Source organism: Triplophysa rosa, linkage group LG17, assembly GCF_024868665.1.
Source record: "Triplophysa rosa linkage group LG17, Trosa_1v2, whole genome shotgun sequence".
Lineage (NCBI taxonomy): Eukaryota > Metazoa > Chordata > Actinopteri > Cypriniformes > Nemacheilidae > Triplophysa > Triplophysa rosa.
The window spans coordinates 19368570-19381898 of record NC_079906.1 but is presented as its reverse complement, the minus strand read 5'-3'; the positions used below and the strand labels follow the sequence as shown (position 1 = coordinate 19381898).

General features: G+C 40.1%; 2 protein-coding genes and 1 long non-coding RNA gene across 3 annotated transcripts in view; 1 reads left to right on the top strand and 2 right to left on the bottom strand.

The window, feature by feature from the left end:
• med27 (mediator complex subunit 27) overlaps positions 1–1652 on the bottom strand; it is a 42325-nt gene extending 40673 nt beyond the window's left edge. Inside the window, exons 1-2 of the mRNA XM_057357356.1 lie at positions 1431–1652; positions 730–874 (exon numbers count right to left, since the gene is read on the bottom strand). Of these exons, the coding sequence (XP_057213339.1) occupies positions 730–874; positions 1431–1633 (348 nt within the window). The 5' untranslated portion in view covers positions 1634–1652. The remainder of the gene's footprint in view (positions 1–729; positions 875–1430) is intronic.
• Positions 1653–2371: 719 nt separating this feature from the next.
• ntng2a (netrin g2a) overlaps positions 2372–13329 on the top strand; it is a 50155-nt gene continuing 39197 nt past the window's right edge. The window contains exons 1-3 of the mRNA XM_057356215.1: positions 2372–2981; positions 3609–4178; positions 10682–11325. Coding sequence (XP_057212198.1) covers positions 3948–4178; positions 10682–11325 — 875 coding nt within the window. The 5' untranslated portion in view covers positions 2372–2981; positions 3609–3947. The remainder of the gene's footprint in view (positions 2982–3608; positions 4179–10681; positions 11326–13329) is intronic.
• LOC130567805 (uncharacterized) lies at positions 4395–7823 on the bottom strand. The gene is made up of 3 exons (XR_008964652.1): positions 7586–7823; positions 6671–6720; positions 4395–4689 (listed from the first exon to the last, which is right to left on the bottom strand). It is a non-coding gene; the product is annotated as an uncharacterized LOC130567805 (long non-coding RNA).

Genomic DNA, 13329 nt, shown 5'->3' with positions numbered 1-13329 from the left:
TGCGGCTTAACACAGTCTTAATTGTTTCTTAGTTTTTCAGATGGAAATTCAAGATACAGTCTACGTTCTTTACACCTTAAATTACCTCGGGTACAAACTGAGTTAAGCCCATTGCATATTGAGTCCGAAATTTGCGTCCGAAATTTCCACACGTTAAAAAATAAATACGACCTCACGTTGTGTGTCAATCACATTTACACGCTGCCTCCGATATTTTCGTCCGTCATAAAAAAATTCGGACCGGGTTCGATTTTATGCGTTTTTCGCATCCGTCAAGCATTTTGAGTGGCCTTTTTTAACAATTCAGAGACACCGTACAAACCAGAGCCAAATACGAAAAAACACATACGAAAATTTCGGACTGTATGTGCAAAGACCTTTAGGGGAAAAAGGATTTATATATAGTGCCTCTTCTGCTTGGAATAATTTACAAAACATCTTAAAGCTGACTGTACTTCCGTCTTTAAATGAGTTCAAGACACCTTTAACAAATTATGTGTTTTGTTCCTTGATAATTTGTTGTTTTGAAATATGATTGTGTAAGGTGTTTTGTTGTAAATTTGTATATTTGTTATATGTAGCTGCCGTCCTGGCCCGGTCACTCTTGTAAAAGAGATTTTCATCTCAATGAGTTTTTTACCTGGTTAAATAAAGAATGAATGAATGAAAAATAATCGACTTGTTCACCTGTGGGTTAAATAAATAGTCTTTTATGCAGGGTAAACTTACTTTATTGGACCATTTGTATGCCTGGAGCAGTTGGCTGTACAGAGGGGTTTTGTCCTGTACTGGGTCTAGACTGAGCAGCCCGCTGTTGTGTAAGGGGTGGCTTTCTGACGGCCTACCGACCAAAGTACTGAGACGCTCCAATTCACTGTAGAAACCAAGAGAAATGCTTTAATTTTGGTTCATTGTTCAATGATGTATCTTACTTAGAGAAGCACACACACACACACACACACACACACACACACACACTAATATCGCACAATAAATATCACAGTATACTCATGCATACGTGTTTCAAACTACTATAACAATGATAGTTTCTGGTCCTGAATGCTGATCACGTGTGCATCGCTCATAGGTTCTGTTGATATGTTAGGGACTATAAAGTCCAGCAGAACATCACAGAATGAATTGGATTGCTTATGAAAATAATATTGTATAAGAAACCAGTCATCCCTTGCAAAAATCACCATGGCAACCACAGCCCTGTCAAAGTACCTCTGTACATGCACATTATTGTTACTGGTGTAAAATATTAAATTTAAGTAAATACGGGATGATCTGATACCTTATATGCGACCAGTCACAGGTTATCACACAAATTTTTATAACGACAATAATCGTGGTATTTGGAAAACGATTGTTGTACGTTAACGGTTACATTTTATGAAGGGGTTTCATTGCATTGGCAACTGACTTACTTTAAATCGCGATTGACTGATTGCAAATTATCTTGAAAATCAGTCATAAAGACTTTTTCCCGCCTCTCAAGGGTTTCCTTTTTCTTCATCCCATCCTTAAGAGAATCAAACACCCTGGTGACGCTCGATCGAAGAGCCTGGATGGCGTTAATCGCTTGTGAAAAAGCTTCCAGATTCACTCCGACATTCATAACATCCGCCATTGCTGCCGCTCGCACTGCACACGACGGCGCGCGATGACGTCATCGACTCTGACGGGATGACGGTATTCGTAGTTTTCAGGAGGCAAGCGATGAGGGGCAAAGATTGCTCTTTCATTTCAGTCGTCGTTTTGAGTCAATCAATGAAATACATATTGTATATTACTACAACGTGTGTCTAAATATTGTAATGATAGTAATGATTGTACTTGTATAACACAAATGACCTATTACCTATATATACTGTATATGTACTTATTTGAACTTATGGAAAGTAGTATGCGCGTCCTCGGGTACCCTGGACAGCTCCATTATCCGAAACACGCGTGGACTATTTAAAACGCGTGTTTGATTCTGTGAAAAATAACGAAACATTCTGTCAAAAATACCAAAAAAAAGCGTGAAAGTAAACAAAAACTCTTGTTGTGATAAAGTTACTACAGCTATTTCTAATATAATACTTGATATATTATTTTCTAATATGATAGGCTATTTAGAAAAAAAAGATTGTGGTGGAAATAAAACCTAACTAGATCGGATTTATTGTCATAAAATAAATTAGGCCTGTGTTACAAAAAACAACAATTAATTTGCCCAGTGTTACTAAATGAAGCACAATTCACGTGAGCACTTCTTTTGATATAATAATGTAGGTTATTTGACAGAAACATGGAACAGGCTGGAAAAGAAAATCTCTGCCTTCTGCATCGTCTGCCTCTGATCTGTCCCTTTAAGCAGGGCGGACTGCCTGTTCTGCTGGTGGGACGGTTCTGCTCTGCGAGTCCGTAGATAAACTTATGTTTCACATTACTTCTACCAGTCAAGGCAGGCAGTTTGGAGTAGCCAAAATCATTTCGGACCCTTCCGTATTTACAAAAGGAAAGTGACAATGGGATATTAAGATACACGCGCAGATAGTAAGCGTGCGCAAAACAGATTGCTACAGTGAATGGAGCTGGACCGGGGCAGGTATAAGATAGTCAGGAGAGGCAGGGATGGGAGGGATGGTATTATGAAGTCTGTCCTTGAAAGCGCAGGACAGAGACATCAGTGAAGGCAGGAACAGAATCGCAAACTTTAAGTGTTTATTAGGCAGTGTGTGGGTTTGCTTCCGAGCGAGCTGGATCTAGGGCATTTATCTAGCCCATCTATCTAGAATGCTTTCCAACAAACTACGCGGCAGCCGAGGGAAGCACGGATGGGAACGCGTTCGCTGTGATCATTAGACAGAGAAGAGTAACGTTTGCATCTCTTCTCATCTATCTTAAGTGATGTGGCTGACCAAGAAAGAGTTTTCAGAGGAGAAATTCATCTGGGAACAGTAAAGGTGCTGATCTTTCCGGACCGCAGGGTGAGTTTACGCAAGTGTGTTACTTTTTCACTGTAAATACTGTTGTTACTATTATTATGATTTTTTTTCATCATTGAACATGCCGACACTCGTTTGTAATGTATGCGTTTCAGTCACGAGCACCATCATTTTTCGACTTTATGATTAATCCGCTTGTATGCTAACATAATGTTTTCCATTATTTTGTGGTTTGGAAAAGTACCTAAATCTAAACTTTTGTGTTTTCGAGCCATTTTAATTGTTCTGTTTGTCCCGTTGTTTTTTATGTCATTATTTTTTGCAGGCCTTTAATATTTAGGGTGATTTATGGTAAGGTGGAACAATTTTTGTCAATGAAATTAATGGAAAGACTAAGCGTGCTTTACTCGATTTCACCCTTTTGCGCACATTTCATTTATAAGACAAAGAGTTGTATATCTTTCGAAGCATAGTCCCATATACATGATCTAAACCTTAATTGAAACTATTAAAAGAGGCAAAAATGTTTAAATGTCTATAATGTAAAGTCGAGGTGTGAAGTTATAAGGACGCAATTCTGGGCACACCGCGCGCAAGGATAAAGAGCAATGTTTTAAAAGTTCATCCAATCGTGGGTGTATAATTTTTGAGTCTTTTCTATTGTTCTAGGCTAAATGTCAGAAATGAAACAGCTCGTTCTGTATTCACACATGCATCTGGACTCTGACACCAGGCATCATCTTGCGCAAAAACCGCAACGTCTACTCCACACCTCTGAAGTGACATTCAGCCCTGGAGAAGTTATTGTCACCAACAAAAAGTGAACATTGAATTTAAAGATGCAGCAGAAGATTTGAGAATCACACAAAAATTACACCTAATTTTTTATCGAAGATCAGAATTGACCTTTTTGGAAGAAACTGAAACGGCAATGGATTTCGCAATCTGAATCATTTCCATGCTGATATTGCTAATAGCTGTGGCACCTCTTGCCTTTCTCTCACACCCATGGACCCATCCAGTGTCATGCTCTCAAAGGTGATCCTGCTCTTGCAGTGCATTATTCTGACTCTGGGCCAGTACGATATCTGTAAGTCGCTGGTCAGCACAGATGATGGACCAACATGGGAGTATTACGCTTGCCAACCCAAACCTATGTCCATGAAGGAGTATATGCAGATTCGGGTGGAGCCTCCTGATATCACATGTGGGAACCCACCCGAGAGATACTGTACTTTGGTGAGTAATAAATAAACTGTTTTGTGACTCTAGAAGGTTCATGGCAAAAGAGAGCCCGCACTTCAAGCCTTTGGAGACAATGAACACAAAGTTTGCAAATATAAATACTGTCCTTTTTTCTTCAAATAAGTCACTGCATCAGACATAAGAATAGGGCTTATCTTTTTTATAATGAAAGGACAATAGAAAATGGAATAAACATAATATTCCATATATGTTTTTTTTTGTGATCAGAGAGTTATTTTTAAGTCCCCAAGTGACACTGAAATGTCCATATACATCTTACATAGAAAACAAAGTGACGTGTTGGTCAGAGATACAAAAAAGCCAATGTGTAAATTCGCACACACAGCTGTCCTTCAGTGTAGTTCGCTTCCTTGCATGAGACATCAGTCACCAGAGGATTATCCATGCAAATCATCTCAGGTTTAGCACAAAACGTGAGGTCGTAACCGGTCTGCGCCTTTCCGGGACACATCCGGTGACCAGGGAATGTAATATTTAGGTGACCCTGCAAAACAGAAAGAGGATTAATACAAGGATGCTTTTTATTGTATAGAATAAATGTTTTTAGGAGTAAATATTACGCAATGTTTGTAAGGTAGGAGGATAGCAATTAATCTACATCTAAGATTCAAGCAACCGATGCTTTGGGCTTTTAGCCAGAAGCTTGATTGCACAATAATCTGATCGAGGATTTGTCCAGCTGGACTGACACCACGCATGGGGCCCGGAGACGGAATAATGCGTCTGACAGGGTGCTAATTCACACATTTAGAGTGTGTGCGGACAGAAAACAGGATGCCGTGGGGGGGACATTGCTTATGACATCATTCTCGCGCCTTAAACCGTGCGTCTGGCACACTGAAATCTAGTGGGTATCTTAGGGATTCTGAATTCAGACGCCACATTTTTTTTCAACAAGCAAACACTGTAGAAGTATAATGATTGAAATGTGTTTTTATTTATGCTAATTTAAGAGTTAACAGTTCTTAAATTCTGTGTAAAGGTTTTGAAGTTTGTATCACTGGATGTTACCATGGTGTATTTTCATATTTGTAGGGATCACAAATAGTGGTTGACTGGGTTGTTTAATGATACACAGTATATTCAAGGCTGGGAACGCGGGGGACAGAGTTCAGGGAGTGAATTTCAAGGGGGGACAGAGTTCCACCTCAAAATTTAGGGGATTTCCATCTTTTATCCATGAAATAACCTCCAAACGCATTGCACATTTCATACATAAAGTACATATAAAAAGTATCTATAGTCCTCCCATATATTACATAACAGTGATTATATAAATTTAACGCTAGCAAATTATACTGACACAAACATTATTCGAAAGCTAGAAAGTAAAATAATTACTTTTGTTATTTACTAAGTGGGTATGACTACATACGGTAATGCTGATAAGTACTGTATATACATGCACGCACATACTGTATGTACACACAAAAACACGTATACGTAAATAACAAAACTTTAACATAATTAGTAAATAAAACTAGACCAGTTTTAATTGTGTACCAAAAATATGGGAACAAACCCCTGCAAGTTTTTCCAGTCGTAATAGAATGCACCGCTTGAAAACTACTCCACTTCATCACTATTCATAAAACAACCCGTCACAAGGGCGTATATTTCGTGCATACTGATTAGAGAATATTTTTTCATGTCGACCTGAGGCGGTTTAGCGAGCAAAAGAAACTAGATATGAGTTTCAGGAGAAGGGTGTAGTCATGTCCTTCCCTGTCAGCACTTTCTTCTCAGATCAATAAAAGCTGACTGTTCACCCACTGATCAGCCCGTTCTGCATTCAGATGTTCAAAGAGGGGGGAGGGAGGGATGATGGGCCGGGCACTTTTAAACTGAGGAGACCTTCTGGCATTCACAAGATCAAACTGGCTCCACGTGAGAATTACTCCTCTGCCCGCAGTCAGGTGGTGCTTGGGAGCAGAGGTTTCACGGCTAAAACTTTGTGTTGAAAAGAGGTTTTTGCGCACTTGTTAACATAAACTCAAGGAATGTAGTGGGAGATGTCTTTTACAGAAAACATTTGGTGTGTGAGTTGTAGTGTTGACAGGCGTATTGTTTATTGCTTGTGGTCGAATGATGTCACACTGTCACGTACAGTATAATAACATGAAATACTGGATAAAAATGTATGTGTGGGGTCAGGTTGAAGGCATAGTTCACCCAAGAATAAAAATGTTTTAATAATTTATTCACAGTCATGCCGTTCAAAACCTGTATGACTTTCTTTCTTCTGTGAAACACAAAAGAAGATACTTTGAGAAATATCTGACAGGGTGTGTCCGTATAATGGAAGTCAATGTGGGCCAATATTGTTTGGTTACCAACGTTCTTCAGAATATCTTCATTTGTATTCTGCAGAAGAAAGAAAGTCATACATGTTTGCAATGACATGAGAATGAGTAAATGATGAAAGATGTTTTAACGTTTAGGTGAACTATCCCTTTAACACTTACCTAGCATCTCCATTCATCTCAATGACAGTTGCTCGGCTGGTGCAGGCTCCCTAAATAAAATATTATTAAAAAAAGTTCAAATGTGGTTAATAAACATACAAGGGGTAGGGAATATGAATAACTTTGTGAACTTTCACAGCAGGCACGGTGCTGTTAGACACCAATACAACACGTTCATTTAATCTTGACAACCCAACACCAAACATTTATTTGACATAGTGAGCGTGGGACTCTGTTAAGTCTACTGCAACTGTGTTTACAATCAGCTGTGTTTTTTCTTCACATCGAGTTAATTGATCCAAGTAAGCCCTCTAGATTTGGCAACTTCACGTTCTTTGGAAAAGCTTTCCGGCTCATTAAAGATTTAGAGGAAATTTCAGTCACTCAGCGCCCACAGGAGATACTTCTGCATTTTTACTCAGCGCTTTACTCTCTCTCTCTCTCTCTCTCTCTCTTTCGCATGATGTTAGCTATCGCTGGAAGCTCTCGTTGTATTGCTCTAGCTAATGAGAGAGAGAGAGAGAATGAGAGAGAAAGGAGTATTAAGCATGGGGGGCAAGGAAGGTTTTAGCTTACCTAAGCAGAAAGGTGACCCATTACTGCATACAACACATCTGAACGCACTCCGTGTTTGAAGCGGGACGCAAACGCCATTGTTTACCACCCTCGCTCATATTATTTGAATGAAACCTCTCTCTTTAGTCTTGGAGCCATTTAAGGAATAATCCTATTGGCTCGTTTCAGAAACACATTAACTGCCAAGACTATATTTAGCAGATAGAGTAACTGCACATTCTTGCAATGCACCATGGGACAACAAACACGTTTGGTCCAGGTTGTAAAAAATATTTTAAAAAGCGCTCACATTGTTTTTGAATTTGTTTGTCACAGGAAATCCTGTAGCTCGTTTTTTACCTTTCTCATGAATTTTCCATGAATCCAAAGCGCATCCTCCGCATCCGGTATTCCCAAAGGGAATGGGGTCTGTTCCTGTGCGTCTACGCACAATAATCCCCATCCGCCTGTCATCATGCTGCCTCTGTTCTCAGAGCTTCAAATCTGCATGTCTTCATGTAGTCATTTTCACTCCTTCAACTGTATTGTGCTTGTTTCAAAGACAGGAAAACATATTCCTATTCATATCATTTTCTTAAAGGCACAGTTCACCTAAAAATGAAAATTCTGTAATTTACTCATCCTCTTGTCGTTTCAAACCTGTATGGCTTTCTTCCTTCTGCAGAACACAAAAGAAGATTTTTTAAAAATGCTGGTAAAACGGCGGTACCCATTTACTTCTATGGCATGGACACAAAACCAATGCAAGTGAATGGGTATTGCAGTTGTTTGTTCACTACATCCTTCAAAATATCTTCTTTTGTGTTCTGCAGAAGAAAGAAAGCCTTTCATATATGGGTGAACCTTTAATAGAGCTCTGAAAATCACTAGACAAACAGTCAGAAAACATATAGACAGTAATAGACAGTATTATATAATGTAATATTAAATACAGTATTATGTAGGCAAAGTCTTTTGACAAGAACGGGGTCTTTTTATATCAAATCTGAAATTGTACCGAAGTGGTAAGATGTGAACCAGTATCAATGACACCAGCACACCATGCATTTCTCATTGCTGCTTGTCTATAAATTCATGTCGGAGACGCATTTGAAAAGCACTCCAAATCCATTAGACTCAGCAGAAAGAACTGCACAAACAGTACTAAGTTGAGTAAATCGCCTAAAATGGTTTCATAATGTATTTGCATATTAAAGTCGTGTTCTGACACTCGGCGGGACAGTTGGATCTCTTGTGCAAGTCACTTTCTGGCTGGTATAATTAGGCGACTGTTTCCCTCTGAAGCTGTTCAGCACCAGCTGTTATATGACTGAACGTCCGGCGGGACCTGCCTTCATTGTAATTAACACGGCGCTGAAGTAAGAGGGCCATCTCTCCAGGTAGAGGTGCAGTCTCCAGCAGCACAGCCCCGGATCTTCAGCGCTTGTTAGCCTCGGTCAGGACATTTTACTTTGCTACTAAGCACTTCTGTCGTGAAAGACTGCTCTTACGAAACATGACAAAGTTCTATTTTGGTTAACAGAAAAATCTTATTTTAAGAAACGCCGCCTCTCTTTACATAACCGACCCCTGTAAACAGGCTTACTGCAGTGTGTTTCCCTAGGTCATGTAATTCTATATTTGAGGCGACCGGACTCATTAAGGCAGGTTGGGAATTCCCATTGAAAGGTGTGTGAAGCTAATGGGATGGAGGATTATTCATTAGGTTAATGTTATCAGAGGAGTCGGTGACAATTGTACGGGAAAATCTCAAATGTGCCACGTTCAGGGCTATAGAAAATCATGCATTTTAGGGTCCACCTCTATTATATCATATAATAATATTAGGTTCTCCGTGGTATAATGTAATAGCCAGCGTAGCCACAGATGTCTGCAGAGTTTATGTAAGACCAATGGTGTCCAAACAGTCTGTTTATTGAGCATTGGGTTATGCGTTCGAACCCCAGCAAGTACACATACTGAACAAAAGCATGCATGCACTTTATAGTAAGTTGCTTTGAGTAAAAGCATCTGCACAAAACAAGTGCACAAACATTTCATGAAGGTTTACGCTCCTCTTTAGCGGTGACGCTTCCTGGGAGGAAAGTTGGAGGTTTAGTCTAAGAGCCACCTGGTGCAGCAGTTGGACTGGATTTGCGTTGCAGGGAAAGATGGCAGGTTTGAGACAGAGGAGTGAGTTGGGCTAAGGTGTTGGATCTGAGCGTAATGGTGCTCCAGATGGTTGGGGCAGGTAGCCTCAATTATTTCTTAATGGAAGCTAATGGAGCATGAAAACACTTGAAGTGCGTGGGCTGTAAAACAATAACTATCGGTGGACATTGAGCTGTCAGTTGTAAAGGCTGCGGCGTGTGCAGCTTTTCTCAAATGCTTGTTGTCCGGGATGGCTGTTACTTACTTACAAGGGAATTAAAGGTTCAAGGGTGACCAGATGGCAACCGGCGAGCTAATCCTGGTGTGTCACTAGAGCAAAGGTTCATACCCTGAAATTAACAGAAGTGATTGGAACATTAAAACCTTTAAATACAGAGGCGTCTCTGTCATAGGAATTATATTCACTTACGATTGTGGGAGAAGCATATGTTCTGCTTCGTCTCTACTGTGTCTAGCTATCAAAAGTGACAAAAAGCTCAGAAGTAAGGAAATATGTACATTATGACAAACTAACCCCTGTTTGGATTTAGATGATGTTGTATCTGAGTTTATTTTGTGGCAAGTCAGCTGACTGTACATGATCTCATTTATTGCACAGCTACTAACTAAAAATAAATAAATAAAATTGAAATAAAATATCGACATAATTAAAATAATTGTGACTATTAGAGAACAGGAGCACAGTTTGTGGGCAAGGCTATTATAGATAGTATACTAGTATATTCAAATAAAACGTCATCCTAAATATTATAGTATTAAAAATATTAGTTATTATTATTTGAAATATGATTTAATATAAAAAAATATTTAAAAACAAACTAAACAAAAAATTGATTGCAAAATTTTGCAGCTGACCAATCAGAGACAAGAAGGAAATTAAGTAAATTATCCTACAGACGGTTTCATTGGATGCACGCTCCTGGCCTGAAGTTAACTTTCGGTCTGTGTTTGGTTATAATATAACTATTGATTTTCTATTTAATTTGAATTAATATTATTTTTTGTATATTAAATTAGACAAACAGTTATTGACAGAGGTCTACCTTAACTTATGTTTGGGCCACATAACGTTTGTTTATGTTGCTGCCACTGAAACCATCGATAATAAAGTTTTATGACATCAATCAACAGGTATCCTTGCTGGTTTTAGCTGGTCTGGTTTTAAGCAGAAACCTGCTAGACCATCAATCCAGTTTAGACTGGTTAAGACGACTGCTAAGCATAAACTGTATGACACTCTACATCATGTTTCATTTATCTGTTTTTTGTCTTCTTCCCCATCAGGAAAACCCATACCTGTGTAGTGATGAATGCGATGCCTCCACCAAAGAACTCGCCCATCCTCCAGAACTGATGCAGGACCGGGAACGAACTGGACTCATCACATACTGGCAGACGGTGACATGGAGTCGGTTTCCGGAGCCTCTCCTGGCCAACATTTCCTTATCCTGGAACAAAAGCCTCGAGTTAACCGATGACATCCAGATAACCTTTGAATACGGGCGGCCCACAGTAGTGGTGCTGGATAAGTCACTGAATTACGGGCGAACCTGGCAGCCCTTTCAGTACTACGCCGACGACTGCATGGATGCCTTCGGGATGTCGCCCAAAAGGGTTCAGGATTTGACGGCCACTAACGTGACCAGGGTTATATGTACTGAGCAATACTCTCGTTGGGTCGGTTCTAAGAATGAAAAGAACGTGCGCTTCGAGGTCCGGGAACGCTTTGCCATATTCGCGGGGGCCAAATTACAAAATATGGACAACTTGTACACGCGCATGGAGAGTATGAAAGGTCTACGAGACTTTTTCACCTTCACGAACCTGCGTCTTCGGCTGCAGAGACCAGCGCTCGGAGGAACGTATGTGCAAAAAGATAACCTGCTCAAGTACTTCTACGCCATCTCTAATATCGAAATACCAGCAAGGTAATGTTGCACAACACTGCGTTTTGTTACTCATGAATGTCTTGCTTGTATGCATACACAAACTCTTTTCTTTTATTTACATCTTTACATCTGCTATATTTCAAACCAGTTGTTCTTTACATCGAAGTAATCTGTTGGCAAACACAGACATTATAAAAACGTCCACCGCTGAGGGGATCAATGCACGGCCCGAACCTCCGGTAATGTAATCCCTCAATCAATACTTATTCTGGTATGTCAGGGAGGAAATTGTTTTAACGGCGACAGGGTACAGGACGGGTTAAGTAGACAAATGGACATGCGGAAAGCGGCCTATCAGAGGCTGACTGATGTTTCAACGTTTCATAATGAGACAACTGGTGAAGTGGAAATGTTAAGCTAATACCCAGCGGAAAACCGTTGGGGGATATTTTATTCATTCCACAATATTGGGAAGCGTTTCAGCAGAATTTGAATAATAAAAATGGCACAGCCTCCCTGATGGCCTGCCCTGTGCGTTCTCGTCCAAATGGAGTCCATGAGGTTGGCGGGGGGTGTCGGACGAAGTAATCGGATCAGACCCGGCAACAGCCGGCCGGTGATGTTTTCTCCATCATAACCCATTTCCACCGCCATCAGACATTCACTGATAATCAGTGCTGATTACACTAAACGGCCTATAAGCACATGAGCCAAGAATCTTAATTGAGGAAGATGAAGTGTTACTTGTTCAAAGCAATTAAGGGACGCTGTTCATTTCCTTATTTACCTCTGTGTTTTGCGTCTTGTTTGGCAGAATAAGTTACGTGCGCTTTGGTAACATGTTTGGCTTCGAAGCATCTGCGGCAGCTAACTAATATTCCTGCGGAAAGCTGCTAAAAATAGCCCGGCTAAACAATGAGAGCATATCCCTCTGTTTTTTTGCTGCTTCGTGAAATATCTTCTTGATCAGCCCATCTTAAAATGCAATGTTTAGCAGAACTCCACATGCTAGCGAGGATCATGTACAACAATCACTTTCTCTCTGAAGCTTCCTCTTTTCTTTTTCTGAAGATAGACTTTATGCACACTTTCTCCACCCGGTTTGGTGCAGTCTGACGAGAGACACAAGACAGTAAAAACATTTCACAAACAGACGTCCCAGAAGATGGAACGGATTTGGAAACGGCAGGCGGTTGGGGGGTTCGTGTTCCATCAGACAAATATCCCAAAGACACTGCTTGAACCTTAATTAAACCTGGTAGGGTAGGAAATAAATAAATAAACCAAATTCCCAGGAATCATGTTAATTTATGCAAAGGCTTGATCAGATGCATCTCTTCTTGTACTCAGCCTTCCGCCGGTCCCTGTTTAATTTTTCCTGTATCTTCCCATGAAAGCAGATTTTAAATCCATGCAGACTTCCCTGCAAGCACAAAATATTTTCACACAACGTTACACAACGGTGGAACACATTTCTGAAGCAGTATTTATTTCTTTAGATTTGAAAGCAACGCTTACAAACAGAAAAAAAACAATAGTCAAATGTTTTATTATCTATTTGTGCTGGCTGGGTTAGGGTAAGTGTGTCATGATCGTGGGTGGTGAGGACACGAAGACAAGGACAGAGGACCCAAGTGCAGACAGCGGGTAAGGGGTTAACAGGACTTTTAATAAATTACACCAAACTCAAAACAAAGACCCACGTGGGGGTAAACATAACAAAACAGAAACAAGAACAAGATTAACTAAACTGACAAGACTAAACTAATAACACATCTCAAAGGACTACTCCAAACTAGACTAACAAGACAAAAACTCACCCACACGCAACATAACAGTACAATGATCCAACACCAGACAAGAGAACACAGGGGCATTAAATAGAGGGACAAATCAAAGGGGAACAGGTGTGGGGCATGAACTAATAAACAACCAATAACGAGAGATACAAAAGGGCGGGAACACAGACAAAGACCGGAGAGAGTATCGAAGGCCGACAGGGTCAAAATGACTCTCTCCACACATAACAAGGGATCCCGCCGT